Source organism: Urocitellus parryii, chromosome X, assembly GCF_045843805.1.
Source record: "Urocitellus parryii isolate mUroPar1 chromosome X, mUroPar1.hap1, whole genome shotgun sequence".
In the NCBI taxonomy this organism is placed as follows: domain Eukaryota; kingdom Metazoa; phylum Chordata; class Mammalia; order Rodentia; family Sciuridae; genus Urocitellus; species Urocitellus parryii.
Genome location: NC_135547.1, coordinates 116,968,429 through 116,989,159, shown reverse-complemented (window position 1 = coordinate 116,989,159; position 20,731 = coordinate 116,968,429). Strand labels below are relative to the sequence as shown.

The 20,731-nt window shown below is 39.0% G+C and overlaps 1 protein-coding gene across 3 annotated transcripts in view; it reads right to left on the bottom strand.

Moving 5' to 3' along the window:
* Rps6ka3 (ribosomal protein S6 kinase A3) overlaps positions 1 to 5,553 on the bottom strand; it is a 107,731-nt gene extending 102,178 nt beyond the window's left edge. Inside the window, exon 1 of one of the 3 annotated variants that reach the window (XM_026405456.2) lies at positions 5,472 to 5,553. Coding sequence is in view for 1 of the 3 variants with exons in the window: in XM_026405457.2 (XP_026261242.1) it covers positions 5,030 to 5,098 (69 nt within the window). In the remaining 2 variants the exon portion in view is untranslated. The other 2 variants (XM_026405458.2, XM_026405457.2) reach the window with 2 other exon arrangements.
* Positions 5,554 to 20,731: the final 15,178 nt, after the last annotated feature.

The following is a 20,731-nucleotide window of genomic DNA, read 5'->3' as shown; positions in this document are numbered from 1 at the left end:
TGAAATACTTAATTACAAGTAACTAATGTATTATCTTAAAATAGGCCAAATGTAGTAAATTATCATTATGTCCTATATAAATATATTCTCTCTCTCTTGAACTTGTTTTATAATATATGTTTGTTCTGTTACATCCTGACAGTTTACTTAACAAATTATGTTTTGTTTTTTTCTTTGCTTTTATATCTTTTGGTTAAGTTGATAAATCAGAACATCTGAGATTTGATATTTGTTCCAGATTAGTGATACAGGTTCCTGTATTAACTTTAAAAGAACACAATGAATGGTGAGTGGGAAGGAAATAATATCTAATGCTAGGCATTAAAATACAGTTCCTTTTTTTCTAGATTGGCATGTGTAATGTATATATATTTGCACAACTGCACCCTAATGCTTTAAAACTTGTTATCCACCAAAATACTGAGCACTATTACACTTATGCATTACTAGACTAGGAAGACCAACAACATGTCATTGTCCTTCATTATAATATGAACTATTAGATCTAAAGCATTCAGTCTGCACTGGGTGAATTGTGCCACTCTGACTTCACCCATCATTTATGCCCTGGCAGATACATGTCCCAGAGCATGGAAATGTAGACCAAATCTTGTTAATTATCACAATGGTATGAAATTTTTAGTGGATGATCATCTTAAAAAACCCCTCAGAGTAATTATTCTGTAATTCAGACATCTGGATAAAGGATCTGCTATATTTTTGATCATTTTATAATTTACCAAATGTTAAGTCCTTGGTCAGGAGTGCATACCTCAATTATGCCACTCTTCTTATATAAAAATAGGATATACTTATTGTGATTTCCAGAAATATACTACAGAAAAGGCAAAATCTGTCTATACTTGTTTCTTTAGCTAGATAAAAAAAATTAATTCTTTATCTTAAAATTTAAATGCACCCAAGAAGTTTCACATTTTGGATCTACCCCATTCACACAAATCAAGCTGCCAAAATGAGCAAACTTTCCTAGATTAAAAAAAAAAGGCATCCTATATTATAATCACTGTAAACAATGAAGTGTTCAGCAATATGTCACAGTTACTTGACAGTTGACATGTAACAATACCTATTCTCTCCTCAGATCTTCACTTAGGGGAAAGAAAAAATCTGAAAGGTAGTAACAATGATGAAATAGGGAAAAGAAAAGAAACTTAATAAAACATCTTTTCCCCCCCAAATCAATGGTAATACTTTAATAGGACATTGTCCCTACATATGAAATATACCTATATAATTTCGATATAGAAATACTACAGGATCTCTATAGTATGCTGTATATTATATTACAGAATACTATATCATCTCTTGAGGTTTAGAATGACTGCACATTCACTAAAGATGATCTCCAATACAAGAATCTTATTTTTTGTGAGCAAATATTTTAAAATTTTTTTTAGTTGTAGATGGACACAATATCTTTGTTTGTTTATTTATTTTTATGTGGTACTGAGGATTAAACCTAGGGCCCCCATCTGCAAGATAAGTGCTCTACCACTGAGCTATAGCCCCAGCCCATGATCAAATATTTTTATAGTTAAAATTCTTCAATGCTTTTTAGGTGCTTATTTAAAGATGTTGAAGTGGTTATTTTTATGCAACACATTGTATACAACACATTGTATTGTGACTATTTTTATACAAGAAACTTCTGTAGAACAAAAATAATCTCCTTAATTTAGCTATTTTGAAAGTTGTTTAGATTTACTATCATTTATACCTAAGCCACTGCAGCTGAGAAAAAAAGTATCGAAGTTAGGCTTACAAACTAGTAAGTGTTGTCCTTAACAGCAGTGGCAAGGGTTTTGTAGAAGAGCCAGCACTCCTTGATATTCATTTCCTAAACAGTCAAACACCCCAAAATGTACTAGCATCTTTAAATAACTCATTAAAGCGCTCTGAATTCACCTAGACCATTTAGGAAGTGATTTTGATTTCTATCTTGCATCAACCCTTACTTTGCTTACACAGTACTTCCTTTATTATCCTAAATTTGCTTCTTTAAACATTCGGCCTAGTTCTAGCCTATCATGTTCTGACCCATGTTTGAGTTCAACCACAAGGGTTTTTTTGTTTTGAACACCATGAGACTCTCGTGTGAGGTCTTAAAGCAGGAAGGCTGGTGTAAAGGAATAAAGAAACTGCCTATGTTTTTATTTTTAGTGAGGCACTCAGGTATTTTAAATTGCTCATATTTCAATGTAAGAGTAAAATAAGAAAAAAGATTCATAATCACCTTATTTCTGACCTTAATGATTCCCTTGGCAGACATTTACTAATTCAACAATATGTCCATGTCATGTATTATGTTAAATGCTGAGGATGTGGAGATAGAAAAGTGTCTCTGCTTTCAAGAGTTCACAGAATACTACAGATAAGACCATAATATAAAATTTTATATAAACCAACCCTGAAATCTTTTATCCTGGAGAGAAAAATTTTGATGTACCTGCTCAAGTAACTATTTTTAAAACTCTCAATGTTACTCTGATAGATAAGATAAAACTTTTTCTCTGATGTGAACATACTAGAGAGGAGATAACATAAAATAACAGTAGACCTCAGAGTGAAAACTCTTATCTCTTCCCTCACTGGCTTCAATATTTCCAAATTGTATCAGAACTGACTTGAAACAGCTGAACAACCAAAGGAAACAAAATATCTAAAGGCAATATGTTCCAGTTTAGTTTTAATAATTCTAGGTAATACACTCTGTTTGACATACCTTATGCCAGAATAGCAATTAAAAACAGATCTTTGCAAACTGCAAATTGTGGAATCCTATTTGCCAGGTTTTGGAAAACATGACAGTAACTGAAATAACAAGGCTTTACCAAATGAGATCTCTTACAATAATCTGTTTCTGAAAAATACATGACCTCTAATTACTGGCATATTTATATCCTGAATTTTTCCACAAAGGATTTGAAGCAGCTACCCTAACATAAAGCAAAGCATATGAAATGTATCCACTTGGCTTTGAATTATGGCTCTGCCATTTACTATGTATAATCTTTGTGCCCTTAACTTCTGAGATTCGGGTTCCTAATCTGTAACAATGAGAACCATAATCCCCCTGCTGGGTCATAGCAAGGATAAAATGAAACAGCACATTACCGGATAGGATATATAGTAGATGCTAAAGAATATTAGTTTTACACCTTCCTTACCTAAATGCATGCTATATTGAAAAAGGATAAGGCAGAATTTTAAATGATTTCCCCCTACATATCAATACATGCCAAACATAAACATGTGTTGCAGTTGTTAACGTCTACATCTAAAAATTCAGGCTCAAAGTTAATTCAATTTCTTTCACAAGTTCAGCACTTTGAGAACATTTTATTAACCTTTTGTTTTTAAATGTAAAAAAATTCTGAAAAAAAAAAGAAAATTGGACCTTGGCACACTGTTTTTCACACTGGCCATTTGAAGGATAAGCATTCTAAATTTGATTTTCTTACAAAAGAATTATAGTATTAAACTGGATAACGATTTTAAATGAAATTCTCGTAATTCTGGCAATCTTAAAAACACGAATTCCTTTTTCTTACTTTTCTTTTTAAGGCAACATATCAATGTCTTTCCTATCGAAGCGTAACATTTAGATTTTAAAAGCATGATCCAAGTCGCAAAATATTAAGCACAAATCGTAAGCACTATTGCAACTCTGCATTAAGATGAACAAGTAAACATTTTTTACAGTAGTGGAGGTAGCCGGGGAAAACGTTGAAAAGCGATTTGAACTGATCTCCCTCCCCCTCTATCACACCGGAGAAAGCAAGTGTCCCGCATCTCAGATCAAACTGAGCCTGGGTTTTACTGACGTAACCAGTAACCCTATCCACCTCTCACACTGCGGAGGCCGGCAGGGCAGGGGCTGCCGCCAAGTACACCACTCATCGGAGCCTGCCCCATTCCACCCCCGCGTTTCAGTCATGCTTTCCAGAAATGGGGTCACTCACTCAGTAACTATTACACACACGCAGCCTATCATCCTCTAATCCCCCAAAGTCCGCTGCGAGGAAAGAAGACAGCAAAAAGTCAAGAAGGAAGAATCACAGACGCGCCACCATCAGGAATTGATTTTCCACTTCGGAGCGGAGCGCTGATACCCTGGAATGAGTCTTGTCTGGATTATTTTCGCAGACCCCGAGTTGGTTCTGGGATGAGAGAGGCTGCAAAAAGCTCAGGGCTGCGATGTGTCCGGGGAAATTCTGTTTTGCCCGGTGGGGATATAGTTTGGGTTTTCTGGCACTCGGGTGGGTGTCTCAGGGACAGTCACCAGATTCCGGACTATGAAACTATGAAGCCCTTTACGGCAGGCGCTGATCTTGAATATTACCCGCTCACCTCCACGGACAGGAAGCTCAAGTTTAAACTCGCTGGGATGGGGTTCTCGAGCTCAGTGACCTCAGAAACCTGGGGGTTGGGGGTGGAGGACTTCAAGCTTCCACTTTCTCCTTTGCAGCAGCAGGAATCGCTGCTACAGATGGGGAGGCAAAATACTCAGCAGTCCTGCACCCCTTACCTGAAACCCCCATGAATCGCCACCCCTGCCCAGGCGCGCCCTTCTCCAGGCAGCGACTCCCTTCCCCTGGGCTGGACTGGAGTCCGGCTCCCCCGTGAACTCCCTCACCCCGCAAAGTCGCCAAGGTCCTTGGAACCCTCGACCCTCCAGGGCCAAACTTCTCAACTCCCCGCCGGCCCCCGTTCCGCCTCCTGCTTCCCCCACGCAAAGTTGATTAAAATCAGCTTCTTGCAAAGCCCCAGCACCCACTCCAAACCCCACGCGCCACCACACTGGCAGACCCCTGGGTGACGGTGAGGGTGAGGAAAAGACAGACGGGCAAACACACCAACCCAACAACCCAAACCGGAATCCCGCACCCGGGGCAGACACCAGAGAGAGAGAGAGAGAAGGGACCGAGTGGCCAGCTCCCGGGGAAGAGGTAGTCCGCGGGGGCGCGGGGAGGAGGCGCGCCGGCCCTAGCCGCCCAGCTGCACTCACCTCAGCGCTGTCGGACGGGCTCTCCACAGCCATCTTCTGCCACGGGTCCGCCAGCTGCGCCAGCGGCATCTTCCCCCCCTGCCCGCCGCCTTCACCGCCTCCTCCCTCCCCGCCCGCCCCGCGGCCGGCCCCGCTCCGTCGCCGCCCTAGCCCCACGGCAGCGGCGGCAGTAGCAGCAATAGCGGCGGCGGCCCCAGAGAGAGCTCGACGCCGACACTGACCGCCCGAATGCGAGCGCCTGGCCACAGACGCCCGCGCGCCAAGCAAGAGCCTCGAGCCACCGCTGGGCACCGGGTCTCGCCCCTTTCTTTCTCTCCTCCTTCCGCCGCCGGGACTACGGCTCCGCCCCCCGCTCCCGCCGGTTCCCGCGCCCGCTCCCAGCAGAACAGCGACCGCCGCGCGCTCCCCCACTTCCGCTCACAACATGGCGCCTAAGCGATACCTGTCTCTCAGAGCGAGGCTCAGCCGCCGCCGCCACCGCCGCGCGCACCCAGGGGCGGGGCTAGCTGAAGACTCTGCCCCGGGCCGCTGCGCTCCGCTCCTCCCTTTTCCCACCCCCACCCTCCTTTTCTCCCCAGCCTCAGCTTCTTGGCCTCGCCTACTTTCAGGAAGGGCGAGCCCAAGAGATCTGGGGGCGTCGGCAAGAGGCGGGGGAAAGAAATGGGAAAGACAGGAGAAACGAAAAACTGGGCTCCTTTAACTGCCACGGGTCCAAGCAGATCTGAGGCTTCTTGGGAATGAGAACAGTGGTCCCCGCCCAAATAGAGAGGAAGATAGGCAAGGCGCCGGGGGCGCAGTCCCGTGCCAATGATCCAGGAAGGAGGCGTGAAATGACTTTTAGGCCTTTCTCCTCTGGGGGTGCGTGTAGGCGCGCCTAGTCTATGAGCACATCCCTTAATGGCCCAAGATCCTCCCTCTCCAGGGTCACATGCCGGGCATTCACCTGCCCCCCACCCCCGGACTCCGGGAGCTTCGTGCCTGGAATCCCCACAGGGGGTTGGCTCCTGATTTGATTCAAGGCTTTCCAAGTTGATGCTATTGTGCTGAATTTTTATTTGAGATCCATTCGTCCTCCTTGAGTCGCCCCTCTAACCCAACAAAGCCAGTACCTCTCCCTAAGTATGTAGAGCCCTGGATCTTCAGCCCAGACTCTCGCCCTCCCTCTCTTGCTACCTAAGTGTTAAAGCAGAAAGCAGGGAGGTTCCTTAAGGTTGCCCTTCTCGGCAGAAATGGGGAGTTATTAAAATGTCTTGTAGGCAGGAGTGCGGGGTTCCTGCTTCTCTGTTGACTTTAAATAAAAGATTAGATTAAAAAATCAGGCTGGTCGTGGGCGGAGGAGGAGGAGAAAGGGAGGGGAGGGGTTCTGACTCCTCCTCCTGCTCAAGATGGGGAAGCCCCAGTTAAGGAAACCTCAGCCGGCAATCAACCCCGAGAAGAGAAGGAGTACTCGCGGATAGAGGCCCGGGCGTCCGTGTTGGGTTCCGGAAGGGTTCGACCCCTGGTTCACCAAACCAGGTACACGCTTAGTGCGCCCAGGCAGAAGTGTGTAAAAGTCCCCAGACTGAGTGGAAAGCTACTGTATGTAGACCCTGGCCAACCACCCTGTAAGGGGAAGGGAAGAAAGCAGAGGGAAATCTCTGGGCCGGCCTCTTTTCAGTCCCTGGAGCCTTGGCCAAAGCTTTCAGATCCTCCCACGCCTGGCGACCACAGCGCGTCCCCCCGCTGCGCTCCCCTTGTATGCCTTTTAACAACTTCCTTTCATCATCCCAGGGCACAGACACCTGGAGATCCCCAGCTTTCCTCCCTAAGCAGGTGTGAGAATGAGATTAAAGACTCACACACAGCCGGCCAGGTCTGTGCGGATGGTGTAAAGTTTCTCATTGGATCTCAAGAAGCAGGTGGTTGGATCTCTTTTTGTTGCCTTCAACAGCGCACCCCTTAACACTCAGGGCCCAGGAGCCTCGTGGGTGGGGGAGGCACCAACTATTTAGAGAGTCTGAGAAGGCAGCTAGAAATCCTTGATAGGTGGCCTGTCCCTCAGCCTTGGACTCAGGGGCCACAGTTCAGGTTGGGCAACTTCTAGACAGGCTCAATCTGATGGTGGAGGTGAAGGACAGACGGGACCACCTGGCTCTGTGGTCTTGTCACTTCCCTCAACATACTTGATTCAGGTACTGCAAATCCAACCTGGGTGGGTCCAAACTCAGCTAATTTGGTAGTGCCTTCTTTGTGTAATTCCCGATGATAAAACGTGCTTCTGCTAGCAGAAATTTGAAGATAAGGAGTTGTGCAGTTATTTTGCATTTATGTACAGAATGCTTAATTTATCTTTCATTTACATTGCCAGGCCACATTATCATCTTCATAGCAAAAAGAACTTCTTCAATTTGGTTGGTTTAAGGTAAATTAGCTCCCCAGTGATCAATTAATCCAGTTATATTCTTGCTTTAGTAAAAACACAACATAGTTGAAGACAGTTATGTGTCTAACACTTTCCAGTGCTAATTACTGCACACAAAGCATGAAATACCCTTTTTAAAATAAAGAAAATTCTATGCCATTTTCAGTGTCAACTTTTATTCATTTCTGTTTACCTTGAGAACCAAGAGGAATAACTTTTTAAACAAAATGATCTGTAAAAGTAATGTGAGCAGTGGTCATATTGTGGAAATTAAGCATTAAATGGACTGTTAACAATGGGTAATACCACTACCACAAATGCCTTGCACAAAGGATCAACTTGAAAAGTATTTGTGATTTGATTGAGAAAAACACTGTATTCTCTTTCCCTTTGCCCTGAAAGAAAAGAGTTTTCTTACTGTTAACAAGAAGCTTTTTTCTTTGACTTCTTCTATTAAATCTAGTGATGCAACAATTTTCTTTGGTTGGGGAATTTGGGAAAAATCAAACAAGGCTGGAGGATTTTGAACATAGAAGTTGATGTTGCCCTAAGCAGGGTTACTCCCTCGACCAATGAAGGGTAACTATTCAAATAATAGTTATCTCCTATCTCTAGACTTGCAAACGCTAATAAAGTAAGCACTAGCTACGTATGGCAACTGAGCACTTCTGGGGATATAGCTCAGTTGGTAGAGTGCTTGCCACCCTGGGTTCAATCCCCAGCACCACAAAAAAAAGAACGAGGTTGACCAATTGAAATTGAGGTATTGTAAGTGTAAATTCATAGCAGATTCTTTTTCAGTTAAAAAAAAAGAATGTAAAGTACGTCATTAATAACTTTTACATTTACCACATGTTGAAATGATATTTTGTATTGGGTTAAACTATTTCATTAAAATTAACTTCACTTTTTAAAAAACCCTTTTTGTGTTACTATAAATGTATACTTACATATGTGGCTTACTTGTCAAGATTCACACTATAATTCTATAAGACAGTACTGTTGTAGAATTTTCTTTTGATATTGAGCATTTTATGTATTCCTACAAGTCCTATAACTTTAAGTGATATCTTCAGATTCCATTGTCTTTTTGGCCTTGTCAAGGCAAAATCAGAAGAAAGGGCTGATTCAGTTATCTCTTGATCTCTCTACCCCAAGTCTCCAGAGCCAAAATATTGGAAAGTCATTACTTTCTCCTACAGCAGGGGAAACAGCAAACCTCAGTAGAAAAATCTGAACTAGGTTTCCAAGAAATCATTCCTAATGCATGACAGGACAACTAGATTTAACCTCCTCTGCCCCCAACAATTTCCTGCTATAATTATAACCTTTGTATACAAGTTTAAATTGGCATTTATTTAACAAAATAACATTTGTTCAAAAATGGAATTTCCTCAGTCTGGAAAAGTTGCAAAATGACTAACTATGGCTTATGATGCAATCTCTACCTCACATATATCCCAAATTCATGGCTATATAGATACAGATGTGTCACTACTATAGAAAATCCACTAAATGTAATCATCACCTCCAGGAAAATGATTTTCCTTTTACATTATCTAAAGCATATTTATTTTTCACAAAAAAGAAAAAAGTAATCAATAGGACTATTTCTTTTCAATGAGAAAGATAAGATTTAGACTCCTATTTTGTCTCACATGAGACAATAGTTTAAGATAATAAGTGATGGCATATCTTTCATGGATGTGATTTTTTTCCTTGAAAATTCTGAAAAAAAATATTAAGAATATTTTCAGTATAGTACTGCATGCCTGAAATCCCATTTACTTGGGAGGCTGAAGCAATAAGAATACAGGTTAGAGGCCAGCCTAGGCAACGTAGGGAGACCCTATTCAATATAAATTAAAAAGGAGGCTGGTATGAAGCTCATTGGTAGAGCACTTGCCTAACATGTGAGGCCCTGGATCCAATCTCAAGTACTTGGGGCTGGGGATAGTTTTCAGGACTGGGGATATAGCACTTGCCTACCATGTACCATGCTCTGGTTTTGGAGCTATTGTTAGCAGCTTCAGAAAGGAACTATTACTGCATACATAATGCAATTGGAATATGGCACTCTCAAAGTTATCTCCATTTGTTGTATGAGCATGTACACACACACACACACACACACACACACACACACCACTAATTTGGCATCTATATGAACAATTTACTTGAGAGAATTCAAATTTTGGAAAATGTAAGGATCTTCTCTACCTCCAGACATGAAGTTCAATGATTTTAGACTGATATATGGTGAAATACATTAATAAAATCTATAAGGAACTAAGGTAAAGACATCCTATGATACAAATAAATTAACTTTTTTTAAAACATTCTTTCCAGTAAGGTAGGATGGGGTCATGGTAAGAGCAGAGATGAGCTTGTGTCGAAATTCCAGGTTCTTTTATCTAAGATTCAACTTTGCCCAGAAAGGGATTAGTATATAGTAGTTGCTCAACAAATATTTGCAAACTAAGCTTAGTTTCCCCCCTTTTAAATAGGAATAATAATACCTCATAGGATTTTTGGGAAGATTAAGTGGAGATGAAGTCTGTAAACCATTAAACACAGTGTCTGCCCCCTAGAAAGCATTCAAAAAATGGAGCTATTGTTAGCAGCTTCAGACAGGAACTACTACTACATACACAGTGCAATTGAAATATGGCACTCTTGAAAGTTATCTCTTTCCATTTGTTGTATGAGCATTTTATTGTAGTATGATCTGTTTCTTTGGGGCACTATTATATCACAAAAAAGATACTGTGAGTAACTTCCTGTGGAATTCAAATAAAACAGCATGTAGAGTAACTGACTGTTCTGTTTTTCAAACTACATGTGTTGAAATGTAAATGATTACAGGTCAGTTGCCTCATAGGCTATGATCAAAACCTTGTTTATATAATGCTCAAAAGAAACTAACAAATGTCTGATTCAAAGTTAACATTACCTGACTCATGTAGGGAAGATGGGAGGAACAGGAAAGTATGGAGCCTGTGTCAGGCATGCTTTAATGTTTCTTCTTTATTGGTTTCCAAAATGTTTAATCCTTAGAGGTGTCATTTTGTCTCAGAGTTGTTTGAAGGGAAAGAATTATGGGGCTTTGAGATTTGACAAGGAACTGAGAAGCCATTCTTGGAGATTTAATAAGCTACTTTTTTTCCTTCAGTTTTCATTTTACTGGAACAGAAAAGACTGTCTAAATGTTCTTGTTTATAAACACTAATTCATAAGAGGGAGATAATACATTAAAGTTTCATTCTCAAAATGATATTAAAAGTGACTGCTTTAACATTAAGCAAAAATCATGGTATGAAGTATTCCTCCAGGGGATAAACATTCCTATTTTATAACTATCAATTTTCTTTGGTTAGTTAGAACAGTGGTTCTCAAATATTTTTCAGTCCACAAACCATTTTGAAGCAAAACCCAAAGACCACCAGTTCCTACTCATCACCACAGGACAAAAGAAAAAGTAACTCCAAAACTTTATGGGACTATTGCTTTAGAATATGGCTGCTATTGTATTTTTTTAAAAACACATATATGTATATGTTGTAGTTTGACACAATACCTTTATTTTATTTATTTATTTTTATGTGGTGCTGAGGATTGAACCCCAGCGCTTCACATGTGCTAGGTGAGCGTTCTACCACTGAGCCATAATCCCAGCTCCAGTTATTTTATTTAAAGTTTGTGTTTGTGCTTTTGAATGTAGATTTGAGTTTTCTTTAAGAAAACTATCATTTTTTTTTAGTGACTTGCATTTAAGACCATCCCCTGACCAGACCTCAACTGGAAGTGACACTATAGAATTAATCAGAACTCTATTCCATGGCTGCTAGCTAAATCCCAATTTGGTGCTTGGGAAATCTGTAACTTTAGTCACAAAGTTGTGAGTTAGGCAGTGTCAAATCAGGTCTATTGCTGGAAAAAGTGGTCATGGATTAATTATGGCATATATATAAATAAAGTACATTTTCATCAAACAACACATTGATTACAATTTCAGTAGCTTATTTTCAAGTCAGTTTTCTGGTATGCAGTAAGATTAAGATAAATGGGGCACAGGGGTGCATGCATGTAATCCCAGTGGCTCCAGAGGCTGAGGCAGGGGGATCTGGAGTTCAAAGCCAGTCTCAGCAATGGTGAGGTGCTAAGCAACTTAGTGAGACCCTGTCTCTAAATAAAATATGAAATAGGGCTGGAGATGTGGCTCAGTGGTCGAGTGCCCATGAGTTCAATCCCTGGTACCAATAAATGAATGAATAAATAAATAAATATTAAGATAAATATCTTAGAGGGCCATAAACATTAAGGAATTCCTTTGAAAAAAGACAAATTGTAAAACTGTCTACTAAACAAGGAGTGGATTCTATAGGTAAATGACTTTATTTGAAAATTTAAGAGACCCCACCTAAAAAACTACATACACACAGCAAGTTCATGTTTAAGCCAGAATAAAGCAATTGGAAGTCTTATTGGCAGTTTTGAACACTACCAGTTTTTATAATGATGGTTATGATGACAGTCACAGACATTTATTGAGTACTTATTGTGTCAAGCACTATCATCAGTGCTTCACATGTATTAATCTTTTTAATCATCATTATAATCCTAAGGATACTAAATACATATTAGTAGCAGCTAAGGACTATTGAGTGCTTGCAAACTGTTAAATGGTTTACATACATTATCTTGTTTCATTTTAACACTAGATACTATTAGCAAGAGGTAGTGTTTCACAATGGAGTTCAGCCATAAAAAAAGAAAAAGAAGAAAGGTCATTTGCTGGTAAATGGATGGAACTGGAGAATATCATGCTAAGTGAAATAAACCAGACTCAGAAAGTCAAGGGTTGAATATTTTCTTTCATTTGTGGAAGCTAGAGAGAAAAATAAATACAAGGAGACCTCTGGAAAATAGAAGGGAGATCTATAGAGGCAGGTTACTAATGGGGAGGAAAAAGGAGGGGCAAAAGGGAAGAACTGCGAAGTGAAGTTGACCAAATTATGCTATGCTCATGTATGAATATGTCACAATACATCCCATTTTTATATATAACTATAGTGTACAAATTAAATAAATAGAAGGAAGGATAATAAAATAGAGGAAGGGGATCAGGGAGACAGAAGAGGAGAGGGAAAGTGAAAGTATTGGTGACTGAAATGGAACAAATTATGTTATATGCATTTATGAATATGTCAGAATGAAGTCCCCTATTATGTATAACTATAATACACTAAAAAAACTATTAAAAATCATGTAATAATCTCTAATCCAAATGTTTGAAGATTGTTATTAATTAATTGGTATATTTAAAAATAAGAATATAGGCATCATTAAAGTTGCTATATTTCATTGAAAAAAAGTTAGTGTTTCAATTTGTTAAAGAACATTTTCAGTGCTAGGATGTAGCTCAGTGGTAGAGCACTTGCCTTGCATGTGCAAGGCCTTGGTTCAATCCCCTGTACTGAAAAAAAAAAAAAGAATGAATATTTTCACTATAATTAATTCTTTCAGAAAATTTCAGGAAAATTCTTGGGATATTTTACCATAAAATATAACTAAACAAACATTTAAAGGAATATCTTTATGAAATATATCTGCATGCCATATTTCTCTATTATGAATTCTATGACATGTCATTTTGAAAAAAGAAAATTAGTTTCACTTTCTCCAAAGAGCAATATAAGGTTTTTGGAAGGATGTTAAAATAGATAAAGCAAGACTTCTTCTCCACAGGTCTTTAGACCACTGAAAGGGGTTGAATTACTTCCCTATCCAAAAAGATATCGAAGTCTTAATCCCTAGTAACTTAGAATGTGACTTTATTTGGAAATAATGTCTTTGCAGATATAATTAGTTAAAATGAGGTCATACTATAACAGAGTGGGCTCCTAATCCAATATGACTGGTGTCCTTACAAGAAGATGACCATGTGAAGACAGAAACACTGCTAGAATTGGAATGATGCATCTACCAGCCAAGAAATGTTAAAGATTGCTGACAAACCATTAGAGGCTAAGAAGTGGCAAGGAAAGGTTTCCTCCAGATTTCAGGGGGAACAGAGTCTTGCTGCCACCTTGATTTCAGACTTCTAACTTCTACAACTCTAAGGCAATAAATTTCTATTTTAAGCCATCCAGTTTGTGGTTCTTTGTTAAGGCAGTTATAGCTGACTAATAAAACCACTGAGATGGGTTTTGCTTAAATACTTGCCAGGCATTTTTCACTTCTGAAAGCACTGCATCTACTATTAAGGATTTCCTAGAGTAGTAGGTACATATGTAAGCAATGGGGAAAAATAACAACAGACAGGAATTTGTAAAAATTTAAAAACTGGATTAGCAATAGATCATAGAATTTAATTTCTTCAGGTTAAACACTTAAGGCCAACAAAGAACCCCAATTCTTCTTTAAAGATCTCTGAAATCTGGATGACTCCATATGAACAATTTTCTCCTAGTATGGTGTAGTGTTATTATTTGTTAGACTGCAGTGAAAACATATACTAGCGTCTTAAATCTTCCTATCTGGGAGGTCCATATTAGTGCAGATGTTGTGTTTTATTTAGAAACTAACGCTTCTCTATTTCTCTTCCTGTATTTCTCAAGATGTTTTGTGGCATTAATATCTACTTAGTTTACCAAATTAGAAATGTGGGTCTGGAGGTTTAGTTCGGTGGTAGTGTGTGTGTTTAGCTTGTACTTAGCTTGAGGTCCTGGGTTCAGTCCTTAGCATAAAAACATATGAAACAAAACAAAACAAAAAAAAGGAATGTAGGTTCATGGTGTCATCTGACCCTCCTCCTTCTCCCCTTCTTCTTTAACCTCACCCCCTCCATTATTGGACAGCTAGATTGTGTAGATTCTGCTTTCTGTTCTACAATCTGTCAAACTCTCTCCTACTCTGCCTGAGGTTAGGCCCCCACCATCTCCAGCCTGAATTATGACAGCTTCCTTCAGAGTATTTCTGACTTTCACCCATTCTCCATACTATGGCCAAAGGGTGATCCTAATATAACATTTTGTTTATTCCCTGCTTAAAACCCACAATAGCTTCCTAAAATGAAAGTCTTATCTTGTTTATCCACTGCTTAAAACCTCAGTGGCTTTCCATAAACCAGGATAAAACTCTAGCACCGTTCCATAGATGGTACTGGCAAAATGAGAAAGAAAGCTGGTTGGATCAGGGATTGGAATATCCATCAGAAACTATAAGTCAGGAAAACAAGATAAATGGTGTAAACCCCAGGATCCTGGAGAGATAATGTCCAAATAGCAGGTGGCTCCCCTCCTTCCTTTTTCGGGGATATACCTTTATCTGATTGTGGTCCTTAAAGACAGAAGAGTAGAGAACCATTTTTAAAGCCCACTTGCTAGATTGGTTTCCATTTCTTCCAGACTTGGCAAAATGTTTCCTTTGGTTCTTTTTCTCCTCTCCCAAAAATATAGGTCATGTTTAAAGTTCTATCTTTTAATATTTTATTTTATAGCAAAAATACATCATATAAAATTTACCATCTTGCCTGTTTTTTAAACTGTTACAGTTCAGTAACATTAAATACATTCTCATAGTAGCACATTCAATCTCCAAAACTCTTTTGTCATATAAAACTGAAACTCTGTATCCATTAAACAACAACCCGTTATTTCTCCCTCTCCTCAGCCCCTGGTAGTCACCATTCTACTTTCTGTCTCTATGACTCTGTCTACTTAGATACCTCATATAAGTGGAATTATATGTCTTTTTGTGACTGGCTTATCTCACTTAGTATAATGTCCTCAAAGTTCACCCATGTTGTAGTGTGTGACAGGATTTCCTTTGTTCTAAGACTGAAAAATATTCCATTTCATGTTGTGAACAGAGATCCTAAAATCCTTATAATTTCCTGAGTGTTAGGAATGACTTTTAAAAATATATATTTATTTTTCAGTTTTCGGTGGACACAACATCTTTATTTTATTTTTATGTGGTGCTGAGGATCAAACCCAGTGCCCTGTGTATGCCAGGCAAGTGTGTTACCGCTTGAGCCAGCTAGGAATGACTTTTCTAATAAGGGACTTTTCCTGGGCTTCTGTATGGGCACTGGTCACCAGCAAAACTGAGCATGATTAAAAGCTTGAAACTTAAAAAAGCAGGAACTTTCAGCATCCTCCCCTGTCCTTTAGGGAGGAGAGAAGAACTGGAAATTGAGTTAAAAATCAATCCAGCCTATATGATGAAGTCTCCATTAAAAATTTAAAAATTCCTAATTTGTGGGGTTTAGAGAGTTTCCAGATTGGTGAACATATCCATGTGCCCAGGTGCATGATATACCTCAACTCCACAAGGATAAAAGTTCCTTTACTCAGTGAAGCCTGATTTACAGATAGGTAGTTAGTGTAGTTAGGTAAATCAGGTTTAATATTGAGTAAGATAAAGAAAATGGAAACCATTATTGAGAATGGAGTCCAGGAAACCAGAACAGCACTTAGGGAAATTGAAATGTTAATGTCCCCAAGGCCTGGAACCCATCCTAAGGAACTGTTAATGAAGCAGGTCCCAGCAAACAGGGAAGTGCTAATCAAATCATCCTAGGCCCTTCCTGCCCAGATTACTCCTCCACTCCATCCCCAGGGTCCACCTATCTCCCACCTTTCAGCCTTCCCACCTGCATTCTATCACTGCAGGATAGAGGGAAACAAAGAACAGGAATGTGGAAGGACTAAAAGAAGACCTTAGCTATAAAAAAGAGAAGACCTCCCCCTTCCCGGATTCCGCCTTTTGGGTCCCCTTCTTCCTCCGGGGAGAAGTCTCTTCTGCTATCCTTTAATAAAGCCTTCCACTTTCCATTCTACCCTTGTCTCAGGGTGCCTCTCCGTTATACTTCAGCATTTGGGGAAGCAAGGACTCATCACCAGTAAACAACGGTAACATCAGGACTCATCTGGACCTATTCCTATGAACCCTTTCCATCTGGACGTTCATCTGGATGTTTTTAAATATCCTTTATAAACAATGTTTTGCTTATTAATTTATCTGTCAATGGACAATTGGTTTACTTCTGCTTTTGGTTATCATAAATAATGTTCCTATGAACATGGGTGTGCAAATTCATAGTTCTATATTTGATTATATGGTAGATTGACAAATGGTCACAAATTACTCCCCTTCATATATCCATACCCCTTTGAAATGACTTTACATCAGAGTACAGAGTTTACTTTTCTACTGTGTGAATCTCAGACAGCCTGATGACTATCTGTGACCAATAGAATGTGATGGAAGCAATTTGGTACTGGTTTCAAGTTTGAGCCTCAAGAGTTCTTGTATACTTCTGCTTACTCTCTTGGAATCCATGTGAACATGTCCAGATTAGAATTGTTCAAGGATAAGCAAGTATATGAGCAGAGATGAGCCATCTTAGATGAGGCCTGAAAGAAGTGGGAGTGCCCACCCAAGCTCAGCAAAGCTGACCTGATAGCTAACTACAGATGCATAAGTGAGCCCACAAAAGACCAGGACAAACATCCAGTTGAACCCAGCTTGAATTTCCAACCAGTGGGATTATGAGCCAAATATATGATTGTTGCCTTAAGCATTTGTGATTTGCTACCTGGCAATAAATAACTAATATATATTATTCCTCTTTAAACTATAGATATCTTCCTTTGGAAATCTAATCTAATTTCATAGGGACCTCAATGATCACTTCTATATTGAATGATTCCAAATTACTCTTCTCAGCCTTGACTCAACTTTTCAAATAGTTCCATCTTGAATTTGGAACTCCATCTTGGATATTCCAACACTTCAAATTAAATATTTCCAAACCTGAATTTCTCATCTTATATCCAAGCCTGACATCTGCCATCAATGTTTTCTATTTTTGTTGGTGGTACTATGATTTTTTTTCAGTAAACCATTCTCAAAACCCTAGTATCATCTCCAATTCCTCTTTCTTCTTCTCAGAGTCAGATGTTATCTTTCAAAATACCTTTTTGTTAATTTTCTTAATTTGTATTTATAGGACTATTGACCTTAATAGCTTACTTACTGTTCTCTCAGCTCTGGCCTTTGCATCTTCAAATTAATCTTATCTAATGACTTGAGATTCAGTTTCCTGAATGATGAGTTTACTTCTCAGCTTTATTAACTACAAGAATGTTTTTCCTTTGTCTTTTTATTCTTAACATTTGGATCGTTTCTACTGACTCTCTCCCTTGATATCTTTTCTCTTTTCTTAAAAATATTTATTTATTTTTGGTTCTGGGGATTGAACCCAGGGGCTTTTTGTCACTGAGCTACATCCATAGCCTTTAAAAATGTTTATTTTGAGGCAGGGTCTTGCTAAATTGTGCAGGGTCTTGCTAAGTTGCTGAGGCTGCCTTCAAATTTGCAACCTTCCTGTCTCAACCTCCAAAGTCACTGGGATCACAGACATGCAGCACTATGCCCAGCTTACCTTTTCTCTTGAGCAAGGGTCATGTTTTCCCTCTTTCTTCATATGCCTAATAAATTTGGATTATATCTTGGATATTATAAGTGACATGTGTTAGGGATTCTGGATTCTGTTATGTTCCTCCAAAGGAATTTTTGGTCTTTTTGTTTGTTTTTATAGGCATTGAACTTAGTTGAACTGAAATTCTAAATTCTGTCTTCCCTGTGGTGGGTGGCAGCTGAATTCTTAGCCACCTACCCCCACACACTTTTTTAGCTTTATCTGGGCTCTTGTAGTCTCTCCTTTATATGTGCTTCCAGGATCAGACAGAGATTTAGGCAGTTAACACTCCATATCTGGCTCCCTCCTTTCAGCAATTTTTACTTCCTTCCCTAAATTCTGTCTTCAGATTCTTCAGTCCAATTGGACTGCTACTTTTAGCTACCCTGCTTAGTGTCTTTAGGTAGAAAGTTGTAAAATACATATGAGAAACTCACAAAGAGCTGGTGCTATCCTTCAAGTATTGATCCTTTTTGCATCTGCCTGCTTTTGTTTGTTCTTCAGTGCCTTTAGGAAGGATTTTTAAAAACTTGGTCCAATGTTTATAGTTGTTATGTAGTGAAGCATGGTCACATGAGAGCTACTCAGACATTATTAGAAGCAGAACCATTCCACAAATTTAACACCTTCCATGACTCTCCATTGAAGTCTGTGGGCCAAATTAAGTCTGTGGGCTTGATAATTACTATGGTGTCCCCCTCAAATAGATTACGCATGCTTTCCCACTTATGTCAAGCCATTCCTTAATGGAACTTTTATTCACTTTTTTCTTTCCTGTTAGATGCCCTTTCCATCTCTGTCCATCAAATATCATCCATTTTTCAAATGCTCTGTATCTTGGCCTCAGGTCTTTGTATTCCTCTATCAACACTTTCTCCCTACTGATCTTATCCAGATCCATGGATTAATTCTATTTATATGCTAATGATTCATAGATTGATATCCTCACCCTTTATACCTCCCTTATACCTCACAGGCAATCCATCAGTAAGTTCTTTTTGGCTCTAGCTTCACAACAGATCTGTACTCCATCCACTTCCCTTTAGACCTACAGCTACAATTGGAATTTGAATCACTCTGATCTTTTGCTTGGACTTTTCCAGTAGTCTCCTTAGAGGTGTTTCTTCTTCCATTCTTAACCTCCCTAACAATCTATTCTCCAACCAGCAGCCACAGTGACTTTTTAAAAATGCAACCCAGATCATGTTATCCTTCTCCTTCTGCTTCAGTAGCTTTCCAAAGCACTTAGCATAAAATCCAAACTCCTTTCTATGGCCCACATGGTCCTATGTGATCCAAACCCTACCTATCCATTTGATATCATTTTCTATCACTCTTTCCTTTTATCATTGCACTCTGCCCACATTGGCCCCTTTTCTGTTTCTTGATATCTCCAAACTCTTTCCCTTTTCCAGGAATATTCTACCACCTTAGTTTTCCCTATTGGATTGTAGTATCTTTGAGAGTAGGGACATTTTTACTATGTTTTTCTTGAAAGAAGGAGTGGAGTGAATTCAACATCAATAAGCTTTCTCCAGAGAGCCTTTACTGTATCTCCTTGATGGAAATATACTCTCACTTTCCTTGAATTTTATGTCCATGTTTCTTCTAGCATTTACCACTTCCTATCTTATGTTACAGTCATTTGCATATGTGTTTTATTTTACCAAATTAACAATCAAATCAGAATGGGAAGAGTCTCTGCTAGATTCATTGGAGTATTCCCCACATGGCCTGCTGCAGGACTATGCACAGAGCAGTTCTGATAGATGTTGTGTGAATGAATAAATAACCACGCCAATACTTATTTCTATTGAAGGGGTGTGTTATTAACATTATAAACAGTGCCAACAATAATCTTAGGTTATTGGTTATTGCTGAATTCCTTTGGAATTAATGAAACATCATTCACTCGCTTAAGTCTATATTATAAAATGTTCTTTAAGTGGTTCTTAAGTGTTTTAGTGCTTAATTAGAAATGTTGAAATCTCCTGCAGTATTCTGATTGAGGCAAATTTAAACAACACTGCCTGAAATGTTCATGCAACCAATATGAGTAAATGTTACAAAAACATGGCAAAGAGTCATGACTAATTTGGTCAGCAGAATTCCATGGGTATATTCTATATAATGGATAGGTAGCAATTATGGGGTCCTACTAATAAAGTTTGAATAATGAATTTTATCAAAATCCATTTGAACATAATTCAAGTCCCTGAAATGGAAAAGTTTTCACTTTAATTATATAAATCTCCTGAACCTTTAATAGGCTGCTTTTTATGATCTCATCTTCTTCCTTGACTCCATTTCATTTGTTCTTTCTAGTTTTCCAGGACTTGCTGATGAACTATGCTTCTTTTCTGGTACTATTCCAGGCTTGTACTTGGTGTCTAAACTCATTCACCAAACCCATTAATATCATAGCAGCTACACCTCAGAGAGAAATACTCTTTAATATATTTTAATCTAATAGACTCATTCACAAGTTTTACTGCCATAGTTTTCTTGTCATTTTTAGTTCTTTTTACTTGTTTCACTGAAACTTTGTATAGCAAGGTCAATGTTTTAGATTGGATTCTTTTTTAAAAATTTTTTAATTTTTTAGTTGTAGTTGGACACAATATCTTTATTTTGTTTAGTTATTTTTATGTGGTGCTGAGGATCGAACCCAGGGCCTCACACATGCTAGGAGAGCACTCTACCGCTGAGCTACAACCCCAGTTCCAAGATTGGATTCTTTATTTAAGGTGATTATCAATTATTTGTATTTTTTCTGCTTTTGTATTTTGTATATATTGCCGTATTTTGCACA